Raw genomic sequence first — 23803 nt, forward strand, 5'->3', positions numbered from 1 at the left:
ATAAGTGTAAGCTAGGATTTTCAAAATGCTGAAATTGCCCCATGTATTTCTCAGATATGGGGTGTGTGTGTGTGTGTGTGTGTGTGAGAGAGAGAGAGAGAGAGAGAGAGAGAGAGAGAGAGAGAGAGAGAGAGAGACAGAGAGACAGAGAGAGAGAGATCGATCAGAAGAGTGCAAAGCCCATGGCCTTACTTAGAGCCTCTTGGCTGCATGTGTTGCACATGTGTGAGTTTGAAGAGAGTTTGCTGATAAGCAAAGGCTCCGCCTTTCCCCTCGTCAGTCTCTGTTGAAATCTGGATCCTTTGCACTGGCCGAAGGGAGCTTTGTCTCATTCCTTTGTTGGAACAAGCAGCAATGTCCTCCCACTTGCGCAACAGAAAGCTGCTTGCACAACAGGGCTTCCAATTTCTCTTCTCCCCCTCTAGATTTCCCCAAAATCTGCTCTGGAGCGACCCCCAACCTTCTGGAGCAGATTTTGGGGTCATGAGGGGATCGCTGGCAGGAGGAGAGGAAGGAAATACACTTGTGCAAGCAGCATACCCCCACATGTTACATTGAACCTCACTCACAACCTGCTCTGTCCCGTGGGTTTCAGCTGTGTTTCGAAGCACGCATGTTTACTTGCTTTGCTCCAGGGGGAGATAAAGAGGATGCCCCTTTCTTCATGATCCCATGAGATATTTCTTTTCTGCCACGCATAAGAGTAAATTATGACCGCTATGTTTCTCACACTATCCGTATAAAAATGTACTGTGGATTGCTACTGCAGTGTCCCCTGAGTTTAGTAGAATGAAAGGAATTACTGAAAAATGAGTGAAAGCAACTAAATACCAGTTTTTAAAAAATTATCTTGAATTTGTAAAATGCTTATCAGTATACATTTATGGCTTTTCATTTGGAAACAGGGAAGCAGGACGTGAAGTTCCTAATTAGACTGCACTGCCCACAGCCTCCTCCTTGCTCTGTGTTTTCCAGCCTAGCTATATTTCACCTTCCAGACTTGAGATTCAGCTGTTTGTTTTATAGACGTGGGATCAGAAGCTATTTTCCCTTAATTTATTTTTATATTCCAACTTTCCTACACGTGACTAAAGGGGGTTATGGTCTTTCTGAATCAGAGGGGTGGGGAAAGGAGCAGATTTTGGCAGTGCTGCCGTGTAAATATCTGCAGCTAAAGATCTTTTTTTTAAAAAAAAAAGTGCCTTGTTGCCTTGGTGATCATATGAAATATTTGGAGTGGAGGGAGGTGGAGAGAAGCCAGAAATTGTTCCAGCCAACCATTTTTTTGCAAGCATGGGCTTCCCAGGCACAAGCGCTTGACCTGTCAACGCCCAAATGGAACTGCTTGCTCACTTGCTTGTTTGGCTTTGCTGCTGAACAGAATCCTTCCAAGTGTGTCTGCTGCTGGGTGTACATTTTCAGTTGCATCTCCTCCTCCTCCTGTGGAGTTCCACGTGTTTTGCCACATGGCAGAAAATGTTTCTGTCCTTTGGAATGCTCTCCTTTTAAACGTGTTAATTTCCAGAGATGGAGTAGGGCCCCTTCTGACAGGAGGAAGCTTTCCGTATGTTGCTCTAGACTCACTTAAATGCCAAAGGGCTTAACAATAAGTTGCAAAGCAGAAAGATGTGTAGACTTTAAGACCAGCTGTTTGCTGATAAGAACATCTGCGATGTTCCTAGTCTTGCTGGGAGAACTGAAAAGTTGGCATTTCAAAAGTGCAGTTTGCTCCCGAGCTGTGAGGCTGGAGCCCCTCTGCCTCACAGCATGGAGCCAAAAGGGGCCAAGGCTGTGTATAGTCCTACTCTGTGCGCATCCGTCTCCACAGTGGACAACTGACCTGTCAAAGGAGCATCTTCCTCTGTGCCTTAAATGTCTGGTGACTGTGTGGAAGAATGAGCTGCGTTAACCAAACAGAAGGTCAACGGCTTCTTGTGTGGTGACTTGGACTCTTCTCAGTTGCATGTTTTTGTCCCAAGTGACAGACGCTTTTTGGCCAGGGAAAGAAGAAAAAGAAGAAAAAAGTGTATGGGCCAGAAGAAATACTTGGATGCTGTTCCAGCTTTCTGAGGGGAAGCTGCTCCGTGTTCCAGTCTGCTCACCAGCTGCGTCAGCCAACCAAGCTGTAGGCAGCAGATTGAACATCCTGTTTGTGGCCAGTCTTGCAGAGCAGGGGTCCAGCTGAGCATCACAGAATTCATGATGAGGGGGATCCCCAGCCACTGTTTTGTGTTCTGTTTCACTGGGCCGTTGTTTGCAGGGCCATGGTTCCAAATGGTGTTGCATGAGAAGGGTCTGAATTGTGCCCTGGGTGCAAGCCATTCTATGCCCAGTGGAGCAGATGGGCCCTGCAAAGCCTTTTGTTTCAGTACTTTGGCAGTAGTGACATCTGAAGGGAGGGAGGAGGATATGTCAGCTACTACAGCAGACAGGCAAGGTGGGGGGGGTGTCCTCTGAAGCACCTGCTATTGTTTTGAGAAATTAATGCACAAGAGTTGGTCTTAAGAACATAAAAAGAGTCTGCTGGATCAGGCCAGTGACTCATCTAGTCCAGCATCCTGTTCTCACGGGAGCCAACCAAATTTTCACTCTGCCACCACAGCATATTAGCACCCAATGCCATGTTGTGAGATGCTTTGAGGATTTCAGTAAAAAAACAGGATACAAATCTACCAAATATTAAAAGATTTGGGGGAACACTTGTCTAGCATCATTTGCACGTAACAGGTTTTGGAAAAGCAAATGCAACTAGGCACTGAAGTGTTGCAGACCTGTATAGCCTCAGAAGTGGCAGGGCCCTCAAAGGTCATTTAGCCCACACCCTTGGCTGATGCAGGAAATCCTCTCCTACAGCAGAGGTGGGCATCTAATTGCTTCTTAAGAACTTTTAACAACGAAGAACCTGCCACCTCCCCAGGCTCTACTCTTAAAACAGCTCATGCTATCAGGGAGTTCTTTCTAACATGTAATTGAAATAGTCTTCCTTATACTGTGAATTTGTTTGTTCTGGTCCAGTTTAATAAATAAAATAAATAGACAGATACAGAGAAATTCCTCTGTCACCTACCGGTATGTGACAGCTGTTCAAATATTTGAAGGTGGCTGGTTATCATAGTACCTTTCCTGCAGACTACCTTACTTATAAACAGTGCCTTCCATTTTTCCACATACGGTAGGTCTTGGCCTCCAGGCCCCTCACCAGCTGGTTGGAGTGAGAAGTATTTTTAAGTGCAGCATTTTAAAAGGCTGCAGAGAGGATTCCTATCTGTTTACATGCCTCTCTACAGTTGAAACTTGTTCTGCCTTTTTTTTTTCTTTTTGGCTGGTTTTGTTCAAACAGAAACCATTCCAGAAGGCCTCCTTTTAACCCTCATGACTCATCAAAACACAGATAAACCACATTCCTTTTGCTGTTGTGCATGGAGGTTCCCAGCAGAACTTGGCAGACGTCTTTGCACTCTCAGATATTTGAACGAAAATTCTTTCACAGAGGGAATCTCAGTTCCTTATCAAATGCTTGCAGTTCTTTGCAAGCAAACCTGCCTTCCTACAGTGGCATTTCCTTTAATGTTAGACCTGCCAGTTGCCCCACAGTTGAAAGTGTGCTGTCTGCAAAAAAAAAAGTACCAGCCTACCTTTTCTGTCAGCTTGAGGCAGCTAACAATTAATAGTTTTAAAACAAGGCAGTGAAACTTTATGGCATGTCTGGCCAGACAGTGCTCTGTTCCCAGGGTTCTACCTGGGAGAGGAGGTAATGAGGCTGAATCAAATAAATGTTGGGTTTCATGGTGCAATTGCTAGACGTACAAAGAGCCTCATGTGCAGTTTCCCTTCCCTATTTCTTCACCATCTAGATTGAGCGCCGTCTCGACAACGTGAGGTCCGTATGCCACACTTCCTGCAAGAGGCTAGGCATGTGTTTGCATGGGCAGTCTGGAACAGATGCAGAAAAGAGACATGTAAGTGCCAATCCCTTCCAAGGAGAACTGTGCACCAGATTTGGCCAGGCTGAACCAGGCCAATTCAGGGAGATCCATGTTTTGGCCGAGTCAGGTAGCGACACGCAGAGATCAGTCCAGGCTGGGCTGCAAGAGTGATCTGGGGCTGTCGGGGCAGGAAGAAGAGGTACGCAGCTCACAGTTCCCAAGCTGGGGGAGCAGACCCCAACGGGTTGAATCCACGGCTCGCCAGCTGGTGCACAGCGCTACTTCCAAGTTCCTCACTCTTCAAGTCTGTCCTTCCCAAAGTGCTCCTGTTCCACTGGGCTCCTCTTTCTCTTCCGAGCACTGCACAGAGCTCGTCCAGATGTGCTGCCCAACATCTGAAAGAGAAAGGGATGCTTGGCTCCTGTTCTGGCAAGTCAGTCATCCTTCAGAAGCCTCTGTAATTTCGCAGAATCAAGTTCTCCAGACCCTGCCATGATGCTCTTACTCCCCGTTACTTTTGCATGTGCTATTTTTGGGGGGTTAGTTCCTAAGCACATTGTTATCTCCACCCCTGCAGGCCAAATTTGACCCACCGCAAACCTGACATAATATACAACATCAGTTGTGGGCGGTTGAGTGCAGTTCAGGGAAGCCGGCTGCACTGGCCAAACAGGGACCCCAGCGGGCCAAGTTTGGCCTCCAGGCCTCCCCTCCACCTTGCACAGAAATTTTGCACATTAGACTTCTTTAACAGAGCTAACTGCCTCTTCCTCTGTCATTGCTCATCCAGCACCACCCAGAGCCCTATCTTAGCTGGCACTTGTGGAGTTCAACACCGTTTACCTTCCCGCCGGAGCAGTACCTATTTATCTACTTGCACTTTGACGTGCTTTCAAACTGCTAGGTTGGGAGGAGTTGGGACCGAACAACAGGAGCTCACCCCGTTGCGGGGAATCAAACCGCCAACCTTCTGATTGGCAAGCCCTAGGCTCAGTGGTTTAGACCACAGCCTTAAATGATTCTCCACATTTGTTAAACTGAAAAACCCCTCACAGGTTCCATCTTCACAGTTGCTGGAGAGAGTTGGAATTGATGCTCCAGCTCACAAGTTGATGGACTAGGAACACAAGAAGAGCCTTGTAGCTGGATCAAGCCCAAATGCCCATCTCCTCCAGCATCCTAGTCCCACAGGGGCCACCCAGATGCCCCAATGGGAAGCCTGCAAGCAGGACCTGAGTGCAACAGCAACCTTCCGTTCTGCTATTTCCAGCAACTGGTAGTCAGAATAATGCTGCTTCTGACAGTAGAGATAGAAGATAGACAGCAGAGTTAGTAGCTGTTGAAGACAGTGGCACTGTCTGTTAAGTATGGTACACTCAGTCATCAGGTCAGCCTCCCCACCCAATGTCTCTTTTTAAATCCAGTGCACATCAGTCTGACCCACCTAAGCTCCACTTCCTTTCCTTCCCATTGTCATCACCATTGTCCCACCATCTTTTTCCCAGTGCCCAAGTTCAGCAGCCACAGGTTGCTACTCAGAGTAGACCCATTGGATTTATTGAACCTAAGCTAGGCTTATCCTTTTAACTTAAATGGTTCTATCTCTCAGTAGGAAAGTAGCATCGGACCTGGCATTTCCTTAACCCCAACAATAGCAATATTTGTTTTCTCTCTACAGAAAAAGCTTCCTCTCACTGCTTTTGCTCAGAATATGCAGGAAGGCGCTCTGCAGCTAAGCGATGAAACTTTGCTGGGGTAAGGGTTGCATCACTGTTATTTTTCCTGGTCATGGTCCTTTGTCATTTGTTCAGATATAACCAGTGACCTAATTTTATGCATGTCAGGCAATGCACCAATTCAGTATTTTTTTAAAAGAATACAAGCCAAAACAGATCTCATGAATTTGCTCCTGAAACTTTGGTTTTAAGTGTAACAATGAAAACCTTACATGACTCTCCTATAAGTAGCCCTGGAGATAAAAGGAGCTCTCATTACCTCTTTCCTTTCTCCCTCCCAATGCTTGGAATCCACCTATCTAAGGCAACTGTGTATTCTTCTTTGTTTTAAGGAAAATGCTGGAGACTTGTGGTGAAGCAGAAAATAAGCTAGCAATGGAGCTCTCTCACCATGAGGTGCAGGTTGAGAAAGATATTTTAGAGCCACTGAACCTCCTCTCAGAGGTAAGTTGCTTCTGCCGCTGTCCATAACCCAATCACGACCCGTTCCCTAAAATGACACAATCGTTGAGACCCGCCAAGAATCAGGTGTTGCTTTGTGTGCACTTAAGACAAATATAGCTGTCTGCACAAGAAACGTCTCAACTTTCAGCTGTCATCTTACCCTTTCAGACGGAAATCCCCAACATTCAAAAACAGAGGAAGCAGCTTGCAAAACTGGTGCTGGACTGGGATTCTGCAAGAGCCAGGTAATACAAACACAAACACACACACTCCTCTTCCTACTTCAGCACAGGAAATACCAGGATGGATTCCATCGTGGCTTTGGAAAAACCTTTCCATCTTGGTCCACTGCATTTGGGGAAGAGACATTTTAGCCTTGTCTCCTCGCTTTCCTCTGCTGCTCAAGATGTCTTCCAGCTCCCCAGACACCATGCGTCTATCTGTCTTGTCATAAGGACATATAGCTGGTGGAATGGAGTATGTGTTGGCAGGTGCATAAGACAGGAAACTGTAACACTAGAACTCGTGAACATCCAATTAAGCTCAGCGTTTGAAGATTCAGGACACATTAAAGGAAGTCCTTCTTCACATGGCATAAACTATGGAACTCACTTCCGCAGGAGGTAGTGATGGCTTCAAAAGGGGACTGGACATATTTCTGGAGGATAAGGCTATTGGTGACTGCTAGTCATGATGGCTGTGCTCCGCCTCTGTAGCTGGAGGCAGCAATGCTTCTCAATACCAATTATCACTGGAAACTGCAGGAGGGGAGAGTGCGCTTGTGCTCAAATCCTGCTTGCTGGTTTTTCACAAGGGCATCTGGTTGTCAATGTGAGAACAGGATGCTGAGCTAAATGGACCATTGGCCTGATCCAGCAGGCTCTTCCTACGTTCTCATAAACCCTAGTGGCTGTAGATCAGGCTATGAGTTGGCCTTGTGACTAAAGGAGGAATCTGTCTGGCTTGCTTTTTGCCCCGGGCCAATTTCACATCCCCAAACTTGCTTGCAGATCAGAACACAACTCTCTGTTCAATTATGGACTTCTCCAAATTTTGCAATGCAGTTTCAGTCTCCCCAAAATAAACATTTCACATAAAGAAATGCATGCAGAGCACATACTTTAGGCAGAAACGCATTGGGAAAAGAAATTTGCTTTTGCATTTGGCAAAAGAAAGGCAAGCAGACCATAGGGGATGCTACAAAAAGAATATGAGCAGCACATTGCTGTAAAAAAAAAAAACCAACGAAGGCCACCAACAACAAAGCTTGAAATACTTTAGTAGCAAGATACCAGCTAGGAAACTGTTGGGGCTTTGGATGACAAAGAAGACAGAGGCTCCCACAAGAGGCAGCAATGGCTACCAACTTGGCTGGCATTGAATGCCAGTTGCTGGAAGTTGCTAGTGGGGAGAATTCTGTTGTGCCCAGGTCCTTCTTTTAGGCTTCTCCTAAGTATCTGGTGGGACACTGTGAGAACAGGATGGTGGCCTAGATAGACCACTGGCCTAATCCAGCAGAACGCTTAAGTTATTGTTTAAAATAATTAAAATGCATTTTTAAAGAATCATATTTTTTCAGGTAGCAGTTGCACAGAATGAATGCAATTTACATGGCTTTTACTCCATGAGTTCTTTCAGTAAGTGTGCAAAAAAACAGGCCAGGGCAGACCTGTGATTGAGCACCAGGAAAACTTGACATGGAGCAGACTTAGGCTGGTCCATTGGTTCCACAATGCAATACACTGCTTTAGCTAAAGAGCATCCTGGGCTTGGCTTCTGAACCCACCTATGTCTGTGCCCATGCTTGTGCTGCTTCCCATGTTCTGTACCCTGCTTGGCACACTGCAGGCATCACAAAGTGTTTAACAGAGGAAGGGGGGAAAGTAGTTTGGAGACCTATGATCACTCCTCATTGCTTTCCCTCTCTGGTGCTCTTTGTGCAAGAAGAATAATTCTGATCTCTCTTGTGCAGATGGAACCAGGCCCACAAAACTTCAGCCACCAACTTCCAGGGGCTTCCGTCGAAGATAGATTCCCTCAAGGAGGAGATGGATGAAGCGGGGAATAAAGTCGAGCAGTGCAAGGTGCGTTGAGAACTCTTGGAACACTTCCCCAGGGAGAATTGGGCTGCATTCATACCATGCATTTAAACCACACACACAGAATCCTGGCAACTGCAGTCCAACCCTCACAGAGCTACAATTCCCAGCACCCATAACAAACCACAGTTCTCAGGATTCTTGCTCTTGTGTGTACTTCAAATGTATGGCATGTATGCAGTCTTGGGCTATTTATTCTGTTTATTTATTTGAAAGCATCTAGGACTGCATAGAATCTTTGTCCAAGATCTTCTTTCCCACCTGGATTCACAGATCTGCAGGGGAGGGCTGACCTCCTTATCTGGCTTCCAAAGACATTGCCCAGTTCCCCCCCCCCCCCAGAGAATATGTATCCACCCATCTCCTTTCTGCTGGGCTTTATTTTCTAACTCGCGTCTTCTGTTACCAGCCTTTTCTTCCGCTTAGTGGACATGTAGTGCAAAACATTGTCGGCCCAAAACTTGCTTTTATCTACAACTAACCTCCTGGCCAGGAGAGTCTAGCTCCCCTTAGCTATTGTTTTGAGAAGGCAATGGGAGGCATGATTTGGCTAAATTCTGGGGGAGGGCTTGTGGATGTGTCCCACCCCAATAATTCAAGAACTGATCCTATGGGCAGTGGCAAAGCTGCATGCTCCGCTACCAGGGGCAGAGAGCTGGTGGGGGCGTGGCTGGCACCCCCCGGGGGGGGCGTGATATGCCGCCTTCGGTGCACGGGGGGGCGCAGCGCGTGTCCGGGGGGGCTGCCTGTGCCTATGGGTCACATCCTGCACTGGGGAAGGGAGTTTAGGGGCACAGAACCCCTCTATTTTACTAATACTCACCATGGCTATTCCTCCCTGTAAATCTTTACTCTACAGCTAACTCTGTGTATCTCTGCTCCCACATATCATGGCCCAACAGTGTGCTAAGAGAAGCCAAATCCTATGATCAAAATAAATAAGGCAAATTGGCATATATTAGCAAACTCTTCATATATTTATTATTGTGTCACCCTGCTGCTTTGTATCTGTTACTTGCCTTGCATAATTTATTGAGGTTCTGCTAGCGTTCAGCAGGGTCAAGGAGCCATGCAGAGGCTCAACTGCTGGAACTTTTCCACAGTTGGAGGCAGTAATGCTTCTGAATACCAGTTGCTGGGAACTGCAGGAGGGGTGAAAGTGCTCTTGTGCTCAAATCCTGCTTGCCAATTTCCCACAGACATCTGATTGTCCACTGTACGAATGGGATGCTAGACTATATGGGCCCCCTTTGGCAGGCTTGCCTTATATTATTATGCTCAGGCACCCTCTCACACCACACATTTTGCTGTACCAGGGGTGGGAAACTTCAGGCCCGGGGGCCAGAGGTGGCCCTCCAAGCCTTCTTCTCTGGCCCTTGGGAACTTCCACACCTTTGATCAGCCTTTTATTTCCCTCCCCTTGTGTGGTTTTGCCTAGTTTGCATGTGGCTTGAATTTTAATGTATCTTTTTAAATAAAAATATATATTTAATTTGGGTGGGTGGGTGTTGAACCTAGGCTACTGTGCAAAGGCAAAATTTTGCATCTATTGCCCTTCCTATCACTAGCATTTGGCCCCCAGAAGGTTGCCTAGAAGGAAATGTGGCCCTGAACTACGCACTGCCTACTCTACTGCCAAGCTTGGTGGGTGGGTTTTTACAGCCATATCAATATTATAATAATGGATAGAATCGTGTTTCTGTAAAGCAGATACTGTTAGGCCAAGGAATATTTGACCTGATGTGTGGCTCTGCATATGGACCAAGGGGCCGTGGTTGTGCAGAATTTGCACAGCATGATGGGATTGTGCATTGGGAGGTGTTCTGGCCTGATGGCTGGTGGACAGGCAGCCTGGGGAGGGGGCAGTTTAAGCTCTCGGGTTTTGCATTCGTGTCTTCTTGGAAATTTGGTGCCTTTCATGGGCTTTGCTGTTGCTGACTTGCAGTTTGTCTTGTTCCCCCCTCCTCCTCTGCCCGAAAGGATCAACTTGCAGCGGACATGTATAACTTCATTTCCAAAGAAGGCGACTACGCCCGCTACTTTGTCTCTGTGAGTACCTCTCTCTCCTCCGAGAGCTCTTCCTTTCTCCAGACATACATTTCACATGCTTAATCCGACTGCCTGTGTGGTGTTGTTGTTGTTGTTGTTGTTGTTGTGTTCATCCAATGCTAACATTTTGTTTTTAAAATGTGGGTTCTATTCTCAGTTATTAGAAGCCCAAGCAGATTACCATAGAAAAGCATTAGCAGTCTTAGAAAAGGTGCTCCCTGAAATCCAGGCCCATCAAGGTAAAGTAAACCTGTGCTCTGCCTCCTGCTTTTGCCTGTGCCACCTTTGCACTCTCCTCCTCTGACTTTTTCTTTTTTATTCTCCCCCTTTGGCATGCCATCTTTCTGGAATAAGGACACGGGGCCTTTCTTAATGACACCATCTTCCCAAATTGCCCCCCCAATCCTCTCTGCAGCTGCATTTCTGACATTCTTCCAAGCCTCTATTAATACACTAACAAACCACGATGGATTTGGTCTGAAACTCCTCAGGGGGCAGCACCATGCCATGAGCCTGCCAGATCCACCTCTTGGCTTGCCCACCCAGAGCCACCACCTCGACTGGCCACCTGTTGCTTTTTTGATTGCCATATTTAGGAATCCATGAAGCTTCCTGATACTACCCAGGCTAGTATTATCTGTTGAGTGGCAGTAGCTCTTCAGTGTCTCAGGCAGAGAGAGGTGGTGTTTCCCAGCCTTGAGATGCTAAAGATTTGAACCTGAGATTCTCTGTACGCAAAGCTACCAAGCTGTGGCCTTCCCTTCAGGGTTGAGCTTTAAAGAGGCCATTCAGAAACTTGGAAGCAAGCGAGGTGTCTGGAGAGTGAGCAGCAGGGCAAGGGCAGCCTTCTCCATCCTTTCAGATGTATCCTAGTAGGATTGTTTGGTGCTGGGAATGTTGGGGGTTGCAGTCCAAAACATTTGGAGGGAGCCAGGTTGTCTAAGCCTGACCTAGAGTGGCAGGGAGGGACAGGTGAGTAACAGGCATTGCAGGGCACTAGAAAAAACAGTAGCCAGGTGCCTACAATTCAGAAGTAGACTGCCTGAGTACATGGAGGTTCTATATGGTGATAATTTCCCACTCCCTCCATTTCTATAGTACAGGGGCAAATGGCAGTCCTCGCGTAGCCATCACAGTACCATCCAAATGCAAGAGAGGTTATCAGTAAGAGATCAGCAGAAACAATTCCAAAGTTTGAAGAAGTGTAAAAATATTTAGGAGAAAATCATCCTTAAGGCAGTGGGGCATTGGGGGCGGTGCTCAGTGTTAAATAAAAGCTGATGGACCACTTGTGAGAGGAAGAATGAAAGGGAGTATCCTGGAGTAGGGCTGTGAACTGTCTGGCTGGCTGGAACGGTGAACAGGTGCCCACTCCATACTGCAACACTTAGTTGTCCTGCTGTTTAAAAAGCCTTAAGTCGTTTTTCTAGCTGCCAGTCATTCAGAGACATGTATAAAGAGTTCTGCAAACTAAAACCAGCACTCTAAAATCATAGTATCTTCTACTATGGCTAAACGACCCTTGATAGATGTGGCCTCCCCCAAATTGATCTAAATCTTATTTATTGGCCACCACTGTCTTTTGTGGCAGTACATTCTGTAAGCTCATTGTTGGCGGCTAGTAAGGACCCATGGCTGTTCCAGGTTTTGATGGTGCTTGTTGATACCATGCCCCACCCCTTCCCTACCCCATGGGAGACTCCACAGTATGGCAAGCATCCCAGCCATGCCGCAATGAAGAGAAGAGAGCTGCCCAGGGCACCTGCAGCAGTCCTGACTGCCGTGTCTACTCGGTGCAGCAGTCCTGACTGCCGTGTCTACTCATCATAATGCATATGTGTGCATGTGCAGCCTGACACCAAAGTGCAGAATAATCTAGGCTGGGGATACTAATAGCTCCTCACATCATCAGAGCAAAGTGTAGACTTAATAGCAAGAGAGAAAGGGAGAAGTAGAGGCTCAGTGGGCCTGATTGGGCCTGTGGTCTTTGCAAACCCATCAACCACCTGATCCACGGAATTGCACTGGAGTCTTCCTGGTCTCTCTGAAGAAGTATGGTGGCAATTTACGTTTGAGCAGGAGAGAAACGCGTCAGCCATTCTGCTTTGGCCGGCCCTTGCTGCTGCATGTCATTTGGCAATGAGCCGGAAGACAGTCTGTGCTCTGCTGTTATCCATGTTGATGCACTTCATCTTCTGCCCAGGAAAGGGGCTTGGGAGGTGCCCAGTTGGGTGCTGGTGGTTCTGTGCACCCTGGTGCCTTGTGCCACGGCAATGTGGCAGAAGCATCAAACGCCTTGGAGTGACCTCAGACATCTCATTGCTAGCACTTCCTGCATAACTAACAGTCTGCTGATGCTCTTAACTCCTCCATCTTTTCAACTAGAAGAGCAAATAATAATTAAAGAGTGTTTTCTTTGGCAGATTGGGGAGAAAAGAAGCTGGTTTGTGCAAAACGATTTGCAAGAGCCATTTTTTTTATTTAAAAAAACTATTTCCTCCATATTGCAGTGTTGACAAAGGTAAATCTGGATCACTATAATGATAGCAGCCTCTGCTGTCTTGGAGAGCAGATTGAACAGCCTTCCAAACATTTAATCTGTCAACATTGTGGTTTCATGTTTGCCTAAAGGGGCAGGTGCTACACCTTTATATCCTGTGAGCAAATCCTGTCTAAAGTCAGCCAGGTGATGTCATGCTGTGCCTTCCTCTTGGATCCAGTTCACATCCCTGTTTAAGTGTGTGCTGATCTGCTCTTGACACAGTGCTCAAATCTCGCTGGCCTTTGGAACAGGGTGGGTAAGCAGCTGGCAAAAATACAGCTGGCGAGCCTTTCTGCACCAGGTCAACCTGCTTCCATGCCTGTGGCAAGCTAGTCTGCTCTAGCTTCACTCTATAGGAAAACCTCAAACTGTGGACACCATATAGAAAAACCCAAATAGGGTGGGTGGGGAGAATACATGTGCAGAGGCACAATGGAAAACTTGGTCCTTATGAGAGGAGAAAGTACATTCATCTGTAGTGGGTTTTCTTCAATAACCGCTTCAGTCGCAGTGTTTAAGACAGCTTTTGTTTGGTCAGAACCACAGTGGCTGCTAGGGAACCCATAAAGGTGTGGAGTCCACAGGATTAAAAGTTACACAGGCTTGTATAGAGGCATTCCCTTGCCTTTGCATTACACATGCCAAAATGAAGTCACGTTCTCAAAGGAAAAGCATGCCTGAATTAGCGGGGGGAAATTTGTGTCTACTTTCTATCAATTTGGCTCAAGGCACATTAGTACAGCCTAAGCAAGCAGATTCTCCTGACAATGTCCTTTTCCACATTGTTTTTACACCTGTTCACATATAAGCTACCTATCAAGGTATGCGGTGATCATGCAACCTAGCATTTCATAGGTACAGTTTGTGACCCAAGCAGTGTGGCCTATGGTAATTGGATTCTGGGACACAGAAGGGAATTTGTTCTCAAAGACCCACAGAAAGCCTAGTTTCAAACAAACCCCCACAGGCTGGTGGGTGGTGATTTCATTTTGCGAACAGCTTGCAGTTCTGAGCTTGCACTGAGCATCTTGAAGCATGAATGTCAAGGAGGCCATGTGAATTTGGCCTTCAGGAAAAGCCTGGCTTTTTTGCACAGGAGTCAGCAGCCAAGTCTTTGGTGAATATGATTGCTTGAATTGTGAGCCCTGGCATCTAGAACTGCATCAGCCGGTTGTACAGAGATGGGCAATATTTGAGGGCATTGGCTGTCGGGAGGATTCTTTCTTTTTTTCCCCAAATGACTTTGCACAGGCTTGGCATCCTTGCTACTTTCCCAGAGAAAAATTTAAAGGGCTTTGCCAAGTGAATGGTTCAAAGCTGCTCATATCATTGCTCACTGCTACTCCAGATTCCATCCTTTTACTACATGGCAGTTGTGTTGCTGACTGTTAATCGTGCCTCTCTTGCTAGACAAGTGGACTGAGAAGCCAGCTTTTGGGACTCCCCTGGAAGAGCATCTCAAGCGCAGCGGCCGTGAAATTGCCCTCCCGATTGAGGCATGTGTGATGATGTTGCTGGAAACTGGCATGAAGGAGGAGGTAGGGCACCCATCATCTCACTGTTGCTCAGTGCCCTCCAGTGCTTTGAACTACAACTCCCATCCTGTTGGAAGTTGCAGTCCAAAGCCTTCTGGAGGGCACCAGGCTGGGCAAGTGGCAGCTTCAGCCACTCTCTACCTTTTTGCAAGCTAAATATACCCCTCAACTGTTCCTCATCCTTCTTAAATTGTGGCAGCCAGAACTGGACACAGTATTCCAAGTGTGGTTTGACTAAGGCAGAATAGAGTGGTACTATTACATCCCTTGATCTGAACACTATACTTCTGTTGATGCTGTCTAGAATAGCATTATTTTTTTATTGCTGCTGAATCACACAGTTGACTAATGTGAAGCTTGCGGTTCACTAAGACCCCTAGATCCTTTTCACAGGTACTACTGGCAAGCCAGGTGTCTTCCATCTCATATTTGTGCATCTGATTTTTCCTGCCTAAGGATAGAACCTGACATTTGTCCCTGTAGAAATTCATTTTGTTGGTTTGGACCCAGCTCTTTGTTCTGGCAAAGCAAAGTGATGTGTATTGAATTGAACCGAATGTTAACACCTTTGAGACTGAGCAAGCTGCTTGGTGTAACGTGCAGCCTTAGCAGGTGCTGAAGGACGTTTTGTCATGGTGCAGAAACTGCCCCCGTTAAGAGGATTTCTCTTTTCCGTCATGACACAGGGCTTGTTCCGGATCGCGGCTGGAGCTTCCAAGCTAAAGAAGCTGAAAGCCGCTCTGGACTGCTCCACCTCGCAGCTGGACGAGTTCTACTCTGATCCTCATGCCGTGGCAGGTAGGTCGTTCCCAAGAGAGTGGAATTGTATGTTCCGGGGGCGTGGTTCAGGCTTCATCACAAATTCAAGTATTTCTTTGGGGAGTGGGGCACATAGGTATTCATGGCAAAACCAGCAGGGCTGGCACTCAGGTGTGAGAGGTGCAACGCAGGCATGAATACCATAACATAATAAGAACCCTTCTGAATTAGGCCCATCTAGTCCAGCATCCTGTTTTCACAGCAGCCAACCAGATGCCTCAGTGGTAAACCCACAAGCAGAATTCAAGCACAAGAGACCTCTCCCCTCTTGTGGCTTCTGGCAACTGGGATTCAGAAGCATTGCTGCTTCCAGCTATGGAGGCAGACCACAGCCGTCATGTCTATTAGCCATTGCTAGCCTTCTCCCCCATGGTTTGTCCAATCCTCTTAAAGCCATCCAAGTTGGTGACTTATCACAGCCTTCTGTGGAAGAGAGATGCACTGCCATCAACCATCTCCTGCTGCAGTGTTGCTGTAAGTCAGGGTTGGGGAAATTGAAGCCCTCCAGAGGGCATTGGACTGCAGCTCCCAGCAGTCAGCATGGCCAATTATCAAGGATGATGGGAGCTGTAGTCCAAAAAACACCTGGAGGGCCACAGATATTCCCCATCTCAGCTATCAGCAGCCGAGACCAGGTCTTGTGTTGGGTGCCCTGGCTAAGGCCACTTCTGCTGTTCTGGAAACATAAGTAAGAAAATCTTCAGAGGCAGAAAGCTGTGAAATATGTCTCATTTGAAGGGGGGATGCTGCTCTCTTGGTAACATAGAAAGCATAACTTGAAAGTCCTGCCCCTCAAGGGATCTTTGTTTCGAAATTGTAGTTAAATTGATTTTCCCTGCTGCTGTGTTTGTGTCCTACCTCTGCTGCTTTTCATATTGCATCTGGTATTTTTATTGTATTAGTTTGTCTTATTGATTGTAATGCTGCCTTGAGAGTTTTGTTGGTTTAGAAAAACAAACAAAAAAACCCACTCTAAATAAAAGGTCAGCGTGAACCATTTTGGGCCATCTGATTTCAGTTAGCAGAGGAGAATGCCAGCCTGCCTAGCAATAACTCTAGTTCTGGGGCAGCTGCCTTGGATTACTCTGTTTTATTTACACTTATAAATGTACATCTCACCCTTCCACAGCTTTGTCTGTGTACCTGCAGCTCCATGAATTTAACATTTAACACAAACTATTACATTTCATCCAGTCAGTCGCCTCAATGCAGATAGAAATAAGGTTTGTTTAATCAGCTTGCCATGTTGTGCAAATACAACACTTTCAGTTGGCAGTGGCAGTTGTGTCACAGTGAACTCTGCAGGAACAAACTCCACTTCTCCCAGGCTCATCCTCCTCATCCGTGACCTGGCACTAAACTCTGAATGCACTCGAATAAATGCAGGGTAGGTCTTGACTTGGTTGAAGGTAGAACCTCTTCCTTTAATTTCCAGCGGGCTTCAACGGCATTCAAACTATATTTTATATTTATTATATCTGTTATTTTTATATTTTGTTTTTCAGGCAAGCTTGGCCCCCAAAGCAGGTTACAATTAAAATTCGTCACAGGATGAAATGTAAGGAAGTGTGTGTGTAGATAGATAGGAAGAGAAAGGGTGATGTTCGCAGCTCACTGAACCCATTTTGTGCTCCTCTGGGCATTGCCTTGCTGGCTAGTTTATTCCATTGTTGCATTTTAACCCAAGCCAGTAGCTGAACCTACAGCCCTGGATGCTTGGGGGTGCAGAGAAGCAGGTGGCCGAATGTCCCTTGCGTTCTCTCCCCAGGCCACACCCCTCCAAAACTTGCCGGGATTTCAGAGGCAAGACCCCCAACATGCCCCTGAGTTGGAGACTGGACAATGCTAGTAGAGATGGTTGCCTAAGGCAGCCTAAATTGTTGAACCTTGTGGTGGCGCTCTTCAGAATGTCAGCTGCAGTCACCTGGCTGGTTTGGTTCAGCCAAGGCATGGTGTGCATCGGAAGTGCAGATGGAGGGGCCAGAATCAGAGCTAGCTGCTCTGGCACCCGGAACGGCCTGCGGAGGCACATCACCAGTGCCGCACGTCCCGGGGGGGGCAGCATCCGGGGGGTGGCGCCGGCAGCAGGGAGCGTCTGGGAGGACGCCGCCCGCAGTGATGTCAAAACCCACCCCTCAGGGATGGCACCCAGGGCAGGCCACCTCCCCCTTTCTCTGCTACTGGGAGGGCTCCCTTGTGGATGAAGCAGGCTTCATGTTTTTAAGAATTCCCCAGGTATTTCTGCAAACCTAGCCCCTTTACCTGCACCATCTGAGCCTGTCTTTTGTTTCTAGGTGAAGACATTAAATCTGTGTGCTTTCTTCATTTTTAAAAAACGCAGTTGGCCAGCTGCCCTCCTTGAGATCTGGTTGCTGGCAGAAGGGAAGCCTTATGACAGTGTCTTGCAGCACCACCTAGTGTGTGGCCTGGGTAGTGAACACTGCCACGCCATTGAAAAATACTAATTTTTCTCCTTCCCTTGAACATGAAAAAAACCGTTAATTAAGAATGTACTTTTCTCCAGCTGCTAAAATTTGGGTTGTTATGCAGAGGGGAAGGAGGGAGCAGCCTCAACATTGAAAATGTGGTTTGTTAAGGACATTGAAGAAAGGGCAAAGGTTGAAGAGTGAATTCAGTTATGATATGGAGGCTGGGGAAACAATTTTATTATGATTGGGTATTTATTAGGTTTGTGAGGAACATATATGGATTACATATTAACTACTATAACTTACTCAGACTAATTTGAAATGGTGTTAACAATTCAATATTATGATTAGTGATTGCATTTATAAATGTGTAGTACATTGCACTTTATTATATTTATATTAGCATACTAGTGGCCTTGATGCTATTGTTGAGTATTTTAAATTGTGTTACCTTAGAATTCATCTGAAAAGGAAGTTTGAATGTATTGGCTAGCAGTTACGCCCAGGTTTTTGAATGGGAGTTGATTGTGAAAATAGTTGGCATCTGCCTCAGGAGGCAATGGAAGTATGCCTTTGAGGGTGAAGTGAAACCATTGGAGAGTTAACAGCGCCTGCTGTGGCTGTAGAGCCTGATATGGAAGAGACATGTTTTGCTGCAGCTGGGGCAGATGAAAGGTGTCCAGTTGTGTTGATGTAGGTGTACTTCTCTCTGTGCTCCTCCCAGTGGCCGTTCCTCCTCTGGTCACTGCTTATGAATGCACAACCTGACTGATTGTCTCCACGCAGGGTTAATGTTGCCAGCCTTCATGTCATGTTCACATACATCTTTGTAATGCAGATTATGAACAAGCAAACAAATACCGGTATTACCAGTCCCTTTTGATATATGATGTACATTTCAATTAATTTACAACTGTCCTTGATTGCACATGTAGATGGAAAGTAAGCACAACTGCATACAGTTAAAAAAAGATGATGGTGGTGATTATTATTATTATTTCTACCCCACCCATCTGGCTGGGTTTCCCCAGCCACTCTGGACAGCTTCCAGCACATGTAAAAACTCTTAAATTTCTTAAAATGTCACTTCCTCCAGATCTTCTGCAACCATTGGAGATTTCAGAGCAGTTTTGTCCCAGGGGTGTTTCCAGCAGAATCTGTGCTTGCTTGGTGCTGCTGTAGAAAAAAGGTCCCTGTTGTGCCTTGATTTTGTTGGGTGTGCCACCTTCAACAAAAGTGTTGTCGCAAGCTGGGGTGGGAGGTCAAGTCTTCCCAGTTTTGCCACTTCATGCCTGCCTTGTTGTTGCTCCAGGTGCCCTGAAGTCTTACCTGAGGGAGCTGCCTGAGCCGTTAATGACCTACGCCCTGTACGAGGAGTGGGCGCAAGTTGCAAAGTAAGGAGAACATGAAATGGGCTTTTTCTGGTTTGGGGGGGGGCAGAAATGGTCTTCCTGAGGCCCATAAAGCCTTCTGAAGCATGCATCTTCTCTCGATACTCCCTTTGTGTTGCTTTTGCTCTTAAAATCTCCTTTCAGATTATGGCCTTCTCTCTGAAGCCTGCTTTGAGCCATTCCTCCATTTGTTTCTCGCCATTTCCTTTTGCTTTGAATGGAACCTTACATTTTTGCAGAGCCCTTGGCTCAAGAGAACTTATTTCTTTCCCCAGCATTCAAGACCAGGACAAGAAACTTCAGGACCTGTGGAGGATTTGTCAGAAATTGCCAAAGCACAACCTGGCCAATTTCAGGTAGGGGACAAGGAGGTGCGGGGTGTGCTTGGTCCTGTACCATGTGTCACACCGTTTCCCACCAGGCAAAAGAGTGGTTGTCTTAAAAGTATTCCAGTCTCCCATTCCCCAAGATCTACCTTTTTGTGTTTAAGCTGAAGAAAACCGGCGCGACAGCTAGAAAGAAGAATGTGGTTATTTATTTGTTTTAGCCCTGAGAACTGTTTTGCTGGACCTTCATTGTCTATGCTTCCTTTTGCAGGCTGTACTGCTTTTGAGTTGTTAATAAGGAAAAGGGGATTATAAAGTATTAACCGATTCCTATAATCACAAGGGTGAAACGGCTGCTAGGCCGTATATTTTAGGAGCCATTAAGGACAGCAGAATGGGATGCAGGCAGATTTGATGCGCACAAGAGCATAGAAGGAAACCTTAGAAGCTGCCTTATATCGAGTTAGACCCTTGGTTCACCTGTCTCAGTATTGTCAGCTCTCCAGAGTCTCAGGCAAGGATCTTGTCTTGGCCCTCTTTGGAGATCGAACCTGTGACCTTCTGCATGCAAAACAGGTGCTTTAACTCTGAGATACAAACACTACCTAGCATGAGGTTCTGTTGCTCGAGCCCAGTGAAATGAAGAGGTAAGAGCTAGGCAGTGGTTTCCAATGGATGATGTCCCGTGTTAGGCAGCGGAGTGGATTTCTGTTAGTGTTCTCTGCCTCAGGCACCAAAATGCTGTGGGTTGGCACCAAAACTCGTTTGACACGGCTGTTTGTTGGGTGCTCCTGCCCAAGTAGCTGTCAGGGTTCAAGATGCTACAGGGGACTTTTAGCCACCCCTTTCTTTCTCCCAGAAGAGAGAATGAGCGGAGAATTTATTAGAATCGGGGTGGGGATGTCCCTGCAGTGTATTGAGCCTTGTTTCGCATCCAGCTCTTTTAAATCCTGAATCATTCCTGGCAGGTACTTAATCAAATTCCTTGCAAAGCTCGCTCAGTACAGCGATGCTAACAAGATGACGCCCAGCAACATTGCCATCGTGCTGGGCCCAAACCTGCTGTGGGCCAAGAATGAAGGGTAAGTGATCGAGGGACTTTAAAACATTAAAATAAAACCCTGGTGCAGCTTTATGTTTTTAAGCACAAAACCATTAGCAATTTGCCATAAGCAGGTTGACCACTCCTCACACTTCCACTACACTTTCACATACCTTAGTTTACATGTTTTTTTATCAGATAGAAGAAAGTCCTCCACACAATGTAGAGGTAAACTATGGAACTCTCTCACGCAGGAGGCAGTGAGGGCTACTGACGTAGATGGCTTTAAAAGTGTATTAAGCATTTTCATGGAGGAGAGGGCTATTGATGGCTACTAGCCACAAGGGATATGTTCAGCCTGCGGTGCTTCTGAATACCAGCTCCTGGAAACTGCAGGACAGGAGAGTGCGCTTTTCTTGGGTCCTTCTTGAGATACCCAAGCCCAGCCCCTGTGAGAACAGGATGCTGGACTAGGTAGGGCCATTGACCTGATCCAGCAGGTTCCTTACACTCACAGACCACGATTAGGTTGCCCAGCCCAGCTGGGGGATCTATTTGGGTAGGGGGGGGGGAGGCCAGCTCTTGAGCATCTGCAGGCAGTTCTGGATCCAAAGCAGAGTTGGGGGGGGGGGGTTCCACTGCTAATGAATCCCGGCAGGTTAGATCCACACCAGTCTTTCTACTGATTTCTATTCCATTTATTTGAATATGTGTATTGGAGGGGGAAAGAGCAAGAAACTGATGATAAGGAGCAGATTTTCTTGGAGGTAGCACAGAGGAGGTGGTCTTCTCTGGCAAGTTTGCTGCTCACTCTGGATTTGCGTATGTGTCCCTCAACAGCTCCCTTGCAGAAATGGCAGCAGCAACATCCGTGCATGTGGTAGCAGTTGTGGAGCCTATTATCCAGCACGCCAGCTGGTTTTTTCCTGAAGGTAAATGGCCCGTTTTCTCCATTTTCTGAGGTTAAGATGCTATTCTAAAAAGTTTGTTGCTGAATGATGAGCTGTTGTATACATAACGCTTTGTATCAACTTTTCTTAATGAGACAAGAGGTGCAGAATGAATTCATCTCAATACTTGCCTGTATGAGCTATAGGGTTTCTTTGAGGCTTACATAATATTTATCTGCTTTGAACTAAAATTAAGTCCCGGGGAAAGATAGCAAAAGATGCCTTTCTGAACCACTTGGGAGATGGGCCAGGGCAGATGAAGAATAAACTTTCTTTTGTACTCCAGAGGTGGATTTCAACGTGTCAGGAGCCTTTGTGGCGCTGCCTGCGGTGAATTCGAATCACCTGCACACAGGGAATGACTACGACTCGGGTACCTTGGAACGGAAGAGGCCCATCAGCATGGCCGTGATGGATGGGGAGCAGCTGAGGAAGGAAGGGTAGGGCAGCCCCCCATCTCCTTCTGACTTTTGTACTCCCTTCTGGCCCCAGGGGCTTAACCTGTTCCTTCAACACTGTTGGGGAGAGGTCAACTTAGGCCTCTGCCTGAAGTCATTTCCGAGGTCATTTATTCGCCTGAACCAGCCTTCCCCTCTTCCCCATACGTTAGAGATTTGGGCTGTTTCCACCAACTCTCCTTTCCCTCTCCTGAGGCAGAACAGTAGCTGGGTAAGAAATAGAGGCAAGTCAAGAGTCTCAGAATCACAGAATTGTAGAGTTGGAAGGGTCATCTAGTCCAACCCCCTGCAATGCAGCAATCACAGCAAAAGAAGCCCCAAAGAGCCCAGAACTTCTTGGTCCCTTCTGGCATTTCTCATCTCGCCCCTCCTTTCTCTGCCCTAGAACGTGTTTATTGTCTGTATAGCTAGCTGATCTCTGAAAACCGGTGGAAGTTGACAAAAATCTCTCACGTTTTTTCCTCCTCACATAACCAGTTTGCACCTGGGAAAAGTACACAGTGCAAACTTCCATTTAATGCAGTAGCAGCACAGGTGCTAATTGTCTCCATTAGCAGAAACCCACTAATAGTTTGAAAGCCTGAAAGTCAGATAGGCGGGACTCTTAACAAGCCCCTTAATGCAGCAAGAAGGAGTCCCAGTGGGTCTCCCCCCCTTTTGAAGGGAATCCTGCCATTTTGACACCACCCCAAAAGAGGCCCCAAGGGCCGACATGCATTCAGGTTTTGACACCCACTGTAGCGCAAACCTATCTAAGGTTGAACTGAGCCAAGACATTGTTCTCCTGAGACAGCTGGCCATGTCAACAGGGCCCCTGGGAGCCCCATAGTACAGTTGGGGGCAAATGTGGTGCCGTTACAAACAAGCCCTTAGTGGTTCCTTTCCCCCTCGTTGCTGCAGCCTGAGGAAGATCCAAAGGTAACATACTAGCATTTCCTTCTCCCTGTGTTCCATGCATGATGCAGGCCATGGGAGGCTGGTGGGGGAAGCTGTCGCTGTTGCCTACCTTCTGAGTCATTGGAGCAACAGTAGATGGGATTTCTCTCCTCTCAGATTGTGCAGTGCCTACAGTAACATGGTATGAGGAAGGCTTCAAGTCTTCACAGCAGAGACTTCTGATTTGGTGGGGCAGCAGCATCCATTGCCCGGTGCTAGAACACCCAGAACCCACTTTTGTCGCTTCTCCCCTCTGAACAACCCATTATAGCTTTTGTTTCATCCCATCAGTCTCATCCCCTTTCCCCTCAGCTGTCTGGCAGGGGTGGGGAACCCATCTTTTAGCCCAAAGGCCACATTCCCTTCTTTTTTGGGTGTATGTAGGGCAGTTCAAAAGCACGTCAAAGTGCAAGTAGATAAATAGGTACCGCTACAGCGGGAAGGTAAATGGCATTTCCGTGCACTGCTCTGGTTCGCCAGAAGCGGCTTTGTCATGCTGGCCACATGACCCGGAAGCTGTACGCCGGCTCCCTCGGCCAATAATGCGAGATGAGCGTGCAACCCCAGAGTCGGTCACGACTGGACCTAATGGTCAGGGGTCCCTTTACCCTTTAGAGCACATGCCAGTGATGGGTGGGGCCAGAAGAGGAAGTGGGCAGGGCAGTTAACAACAATTTATCATTTTCTACGGTAGGCAAGTTTCTCCAAACATTCTCACACACCCCTCAATTCTCTACTCGCCCCCAAAGCTCACTAGGTGACTTTGGGCCAGTCACTGCCTCTCAGCCTAACCTACCTCACAGGGTTGTTGCAAGGATTACATGAGGGGTGAACCATGTACACCACCTTAAGCTGCATATAAATGCAGTAAATAAATAAATGATCAGAGTTCACAGACACTTTCTAGCCAGGCAAAAACATGCAGGGAGGATGTGATTCAGGGCCAGTGAAGGGTGTGGCCTGGGCAGAGGTCTGAGGGCCAAGGAGAGACACCTGCAGGGCTGCTTTTGGCCCTCAGGCCTGAGGTTCCCCACCCCTGTCCTGGAAATTTGTTGCTGCCTTAAGTTGAACTAAAGCTAGGCAGGCTCTGCTTATCCATCTGCCTTCTCAATTCATGTTGG

At 47.0% G+C, this 23803-nt stretch overlaps 1 protein-coding gene across 9 annotated transcripts in view; it reads left to right on the forward strand.

Annotated features, from left to right (window-relative positions):
- Window positions 1-23803, forward strand: part of ARHGAP17 (Rho GTPase activating protein 17) — a 63248-nt gene that overhangs the window by 29359 nt on the left and 10086 nt on the right. For all 9 annotated transcript variants that reach the window (XM_088657162.1, XM_088657165.1, XM_035131131.3 and 6 more), the window contains exons 3-16: window positions 3855-3959; window positions 5605-5681; window positions 5995-6106; window positions 6275-6351; window positions 8079-8190; window positions 10186-10254; window positions 10412-10493; window positions 14207-14334; window positions 15018-15129; window positions 18892-18973; window positions 19246-19326; window positions 20265-20378; window positions 21179-21270; window positions 21575-21728. In XM_088657162.1, coding sequence (XP_088513288.1) covers window positions 3915-3959; window positions 5605-5681; window positions 5995-6106; window positions 6275-6351; window positions 8079-8190; window positions 10186-10254; window positions 10412-10493; window positions 14207-14334; window positions 15018-15129; window positions 18892-18973; window positions 19246-19326; window positions 20265-20378; window positions 21179-21270; window positions 21575-21728 — 1337 coding nt within the window. In that variant the 5' untranslated portion in view covers window positions 3855-3914. The remainder of the gene's footprint in view (window positions 1-3854; window positions 3960-5604; window positions 5682-5994; window positions 6107-6274; window positions 6352-8078; window positions 8191-10185; window positions 10255-10411; window positions 10494-14206; window positions 14335-15017; window positions 15130-18891; window positions 18974-19245; window positions 19327-20264; window positions 20379-21178; window positions 21271-21574; window positions 21729-23803) is intronic.

This window comes from Zootoca vivipara, chromosome 13 (genome assembly GCF_965207765.1).
Source record: "Zootoca vivipara chromosome 13, rZooViv2.hap1.1, whole genome shotgun sequence".
Taxonomy (NCBI): Eukaryota; Metazoa; Chordata; class Lepidosauria; order Squamata; family Lacertidae; genus Zootoca; species Zootoca vivipara.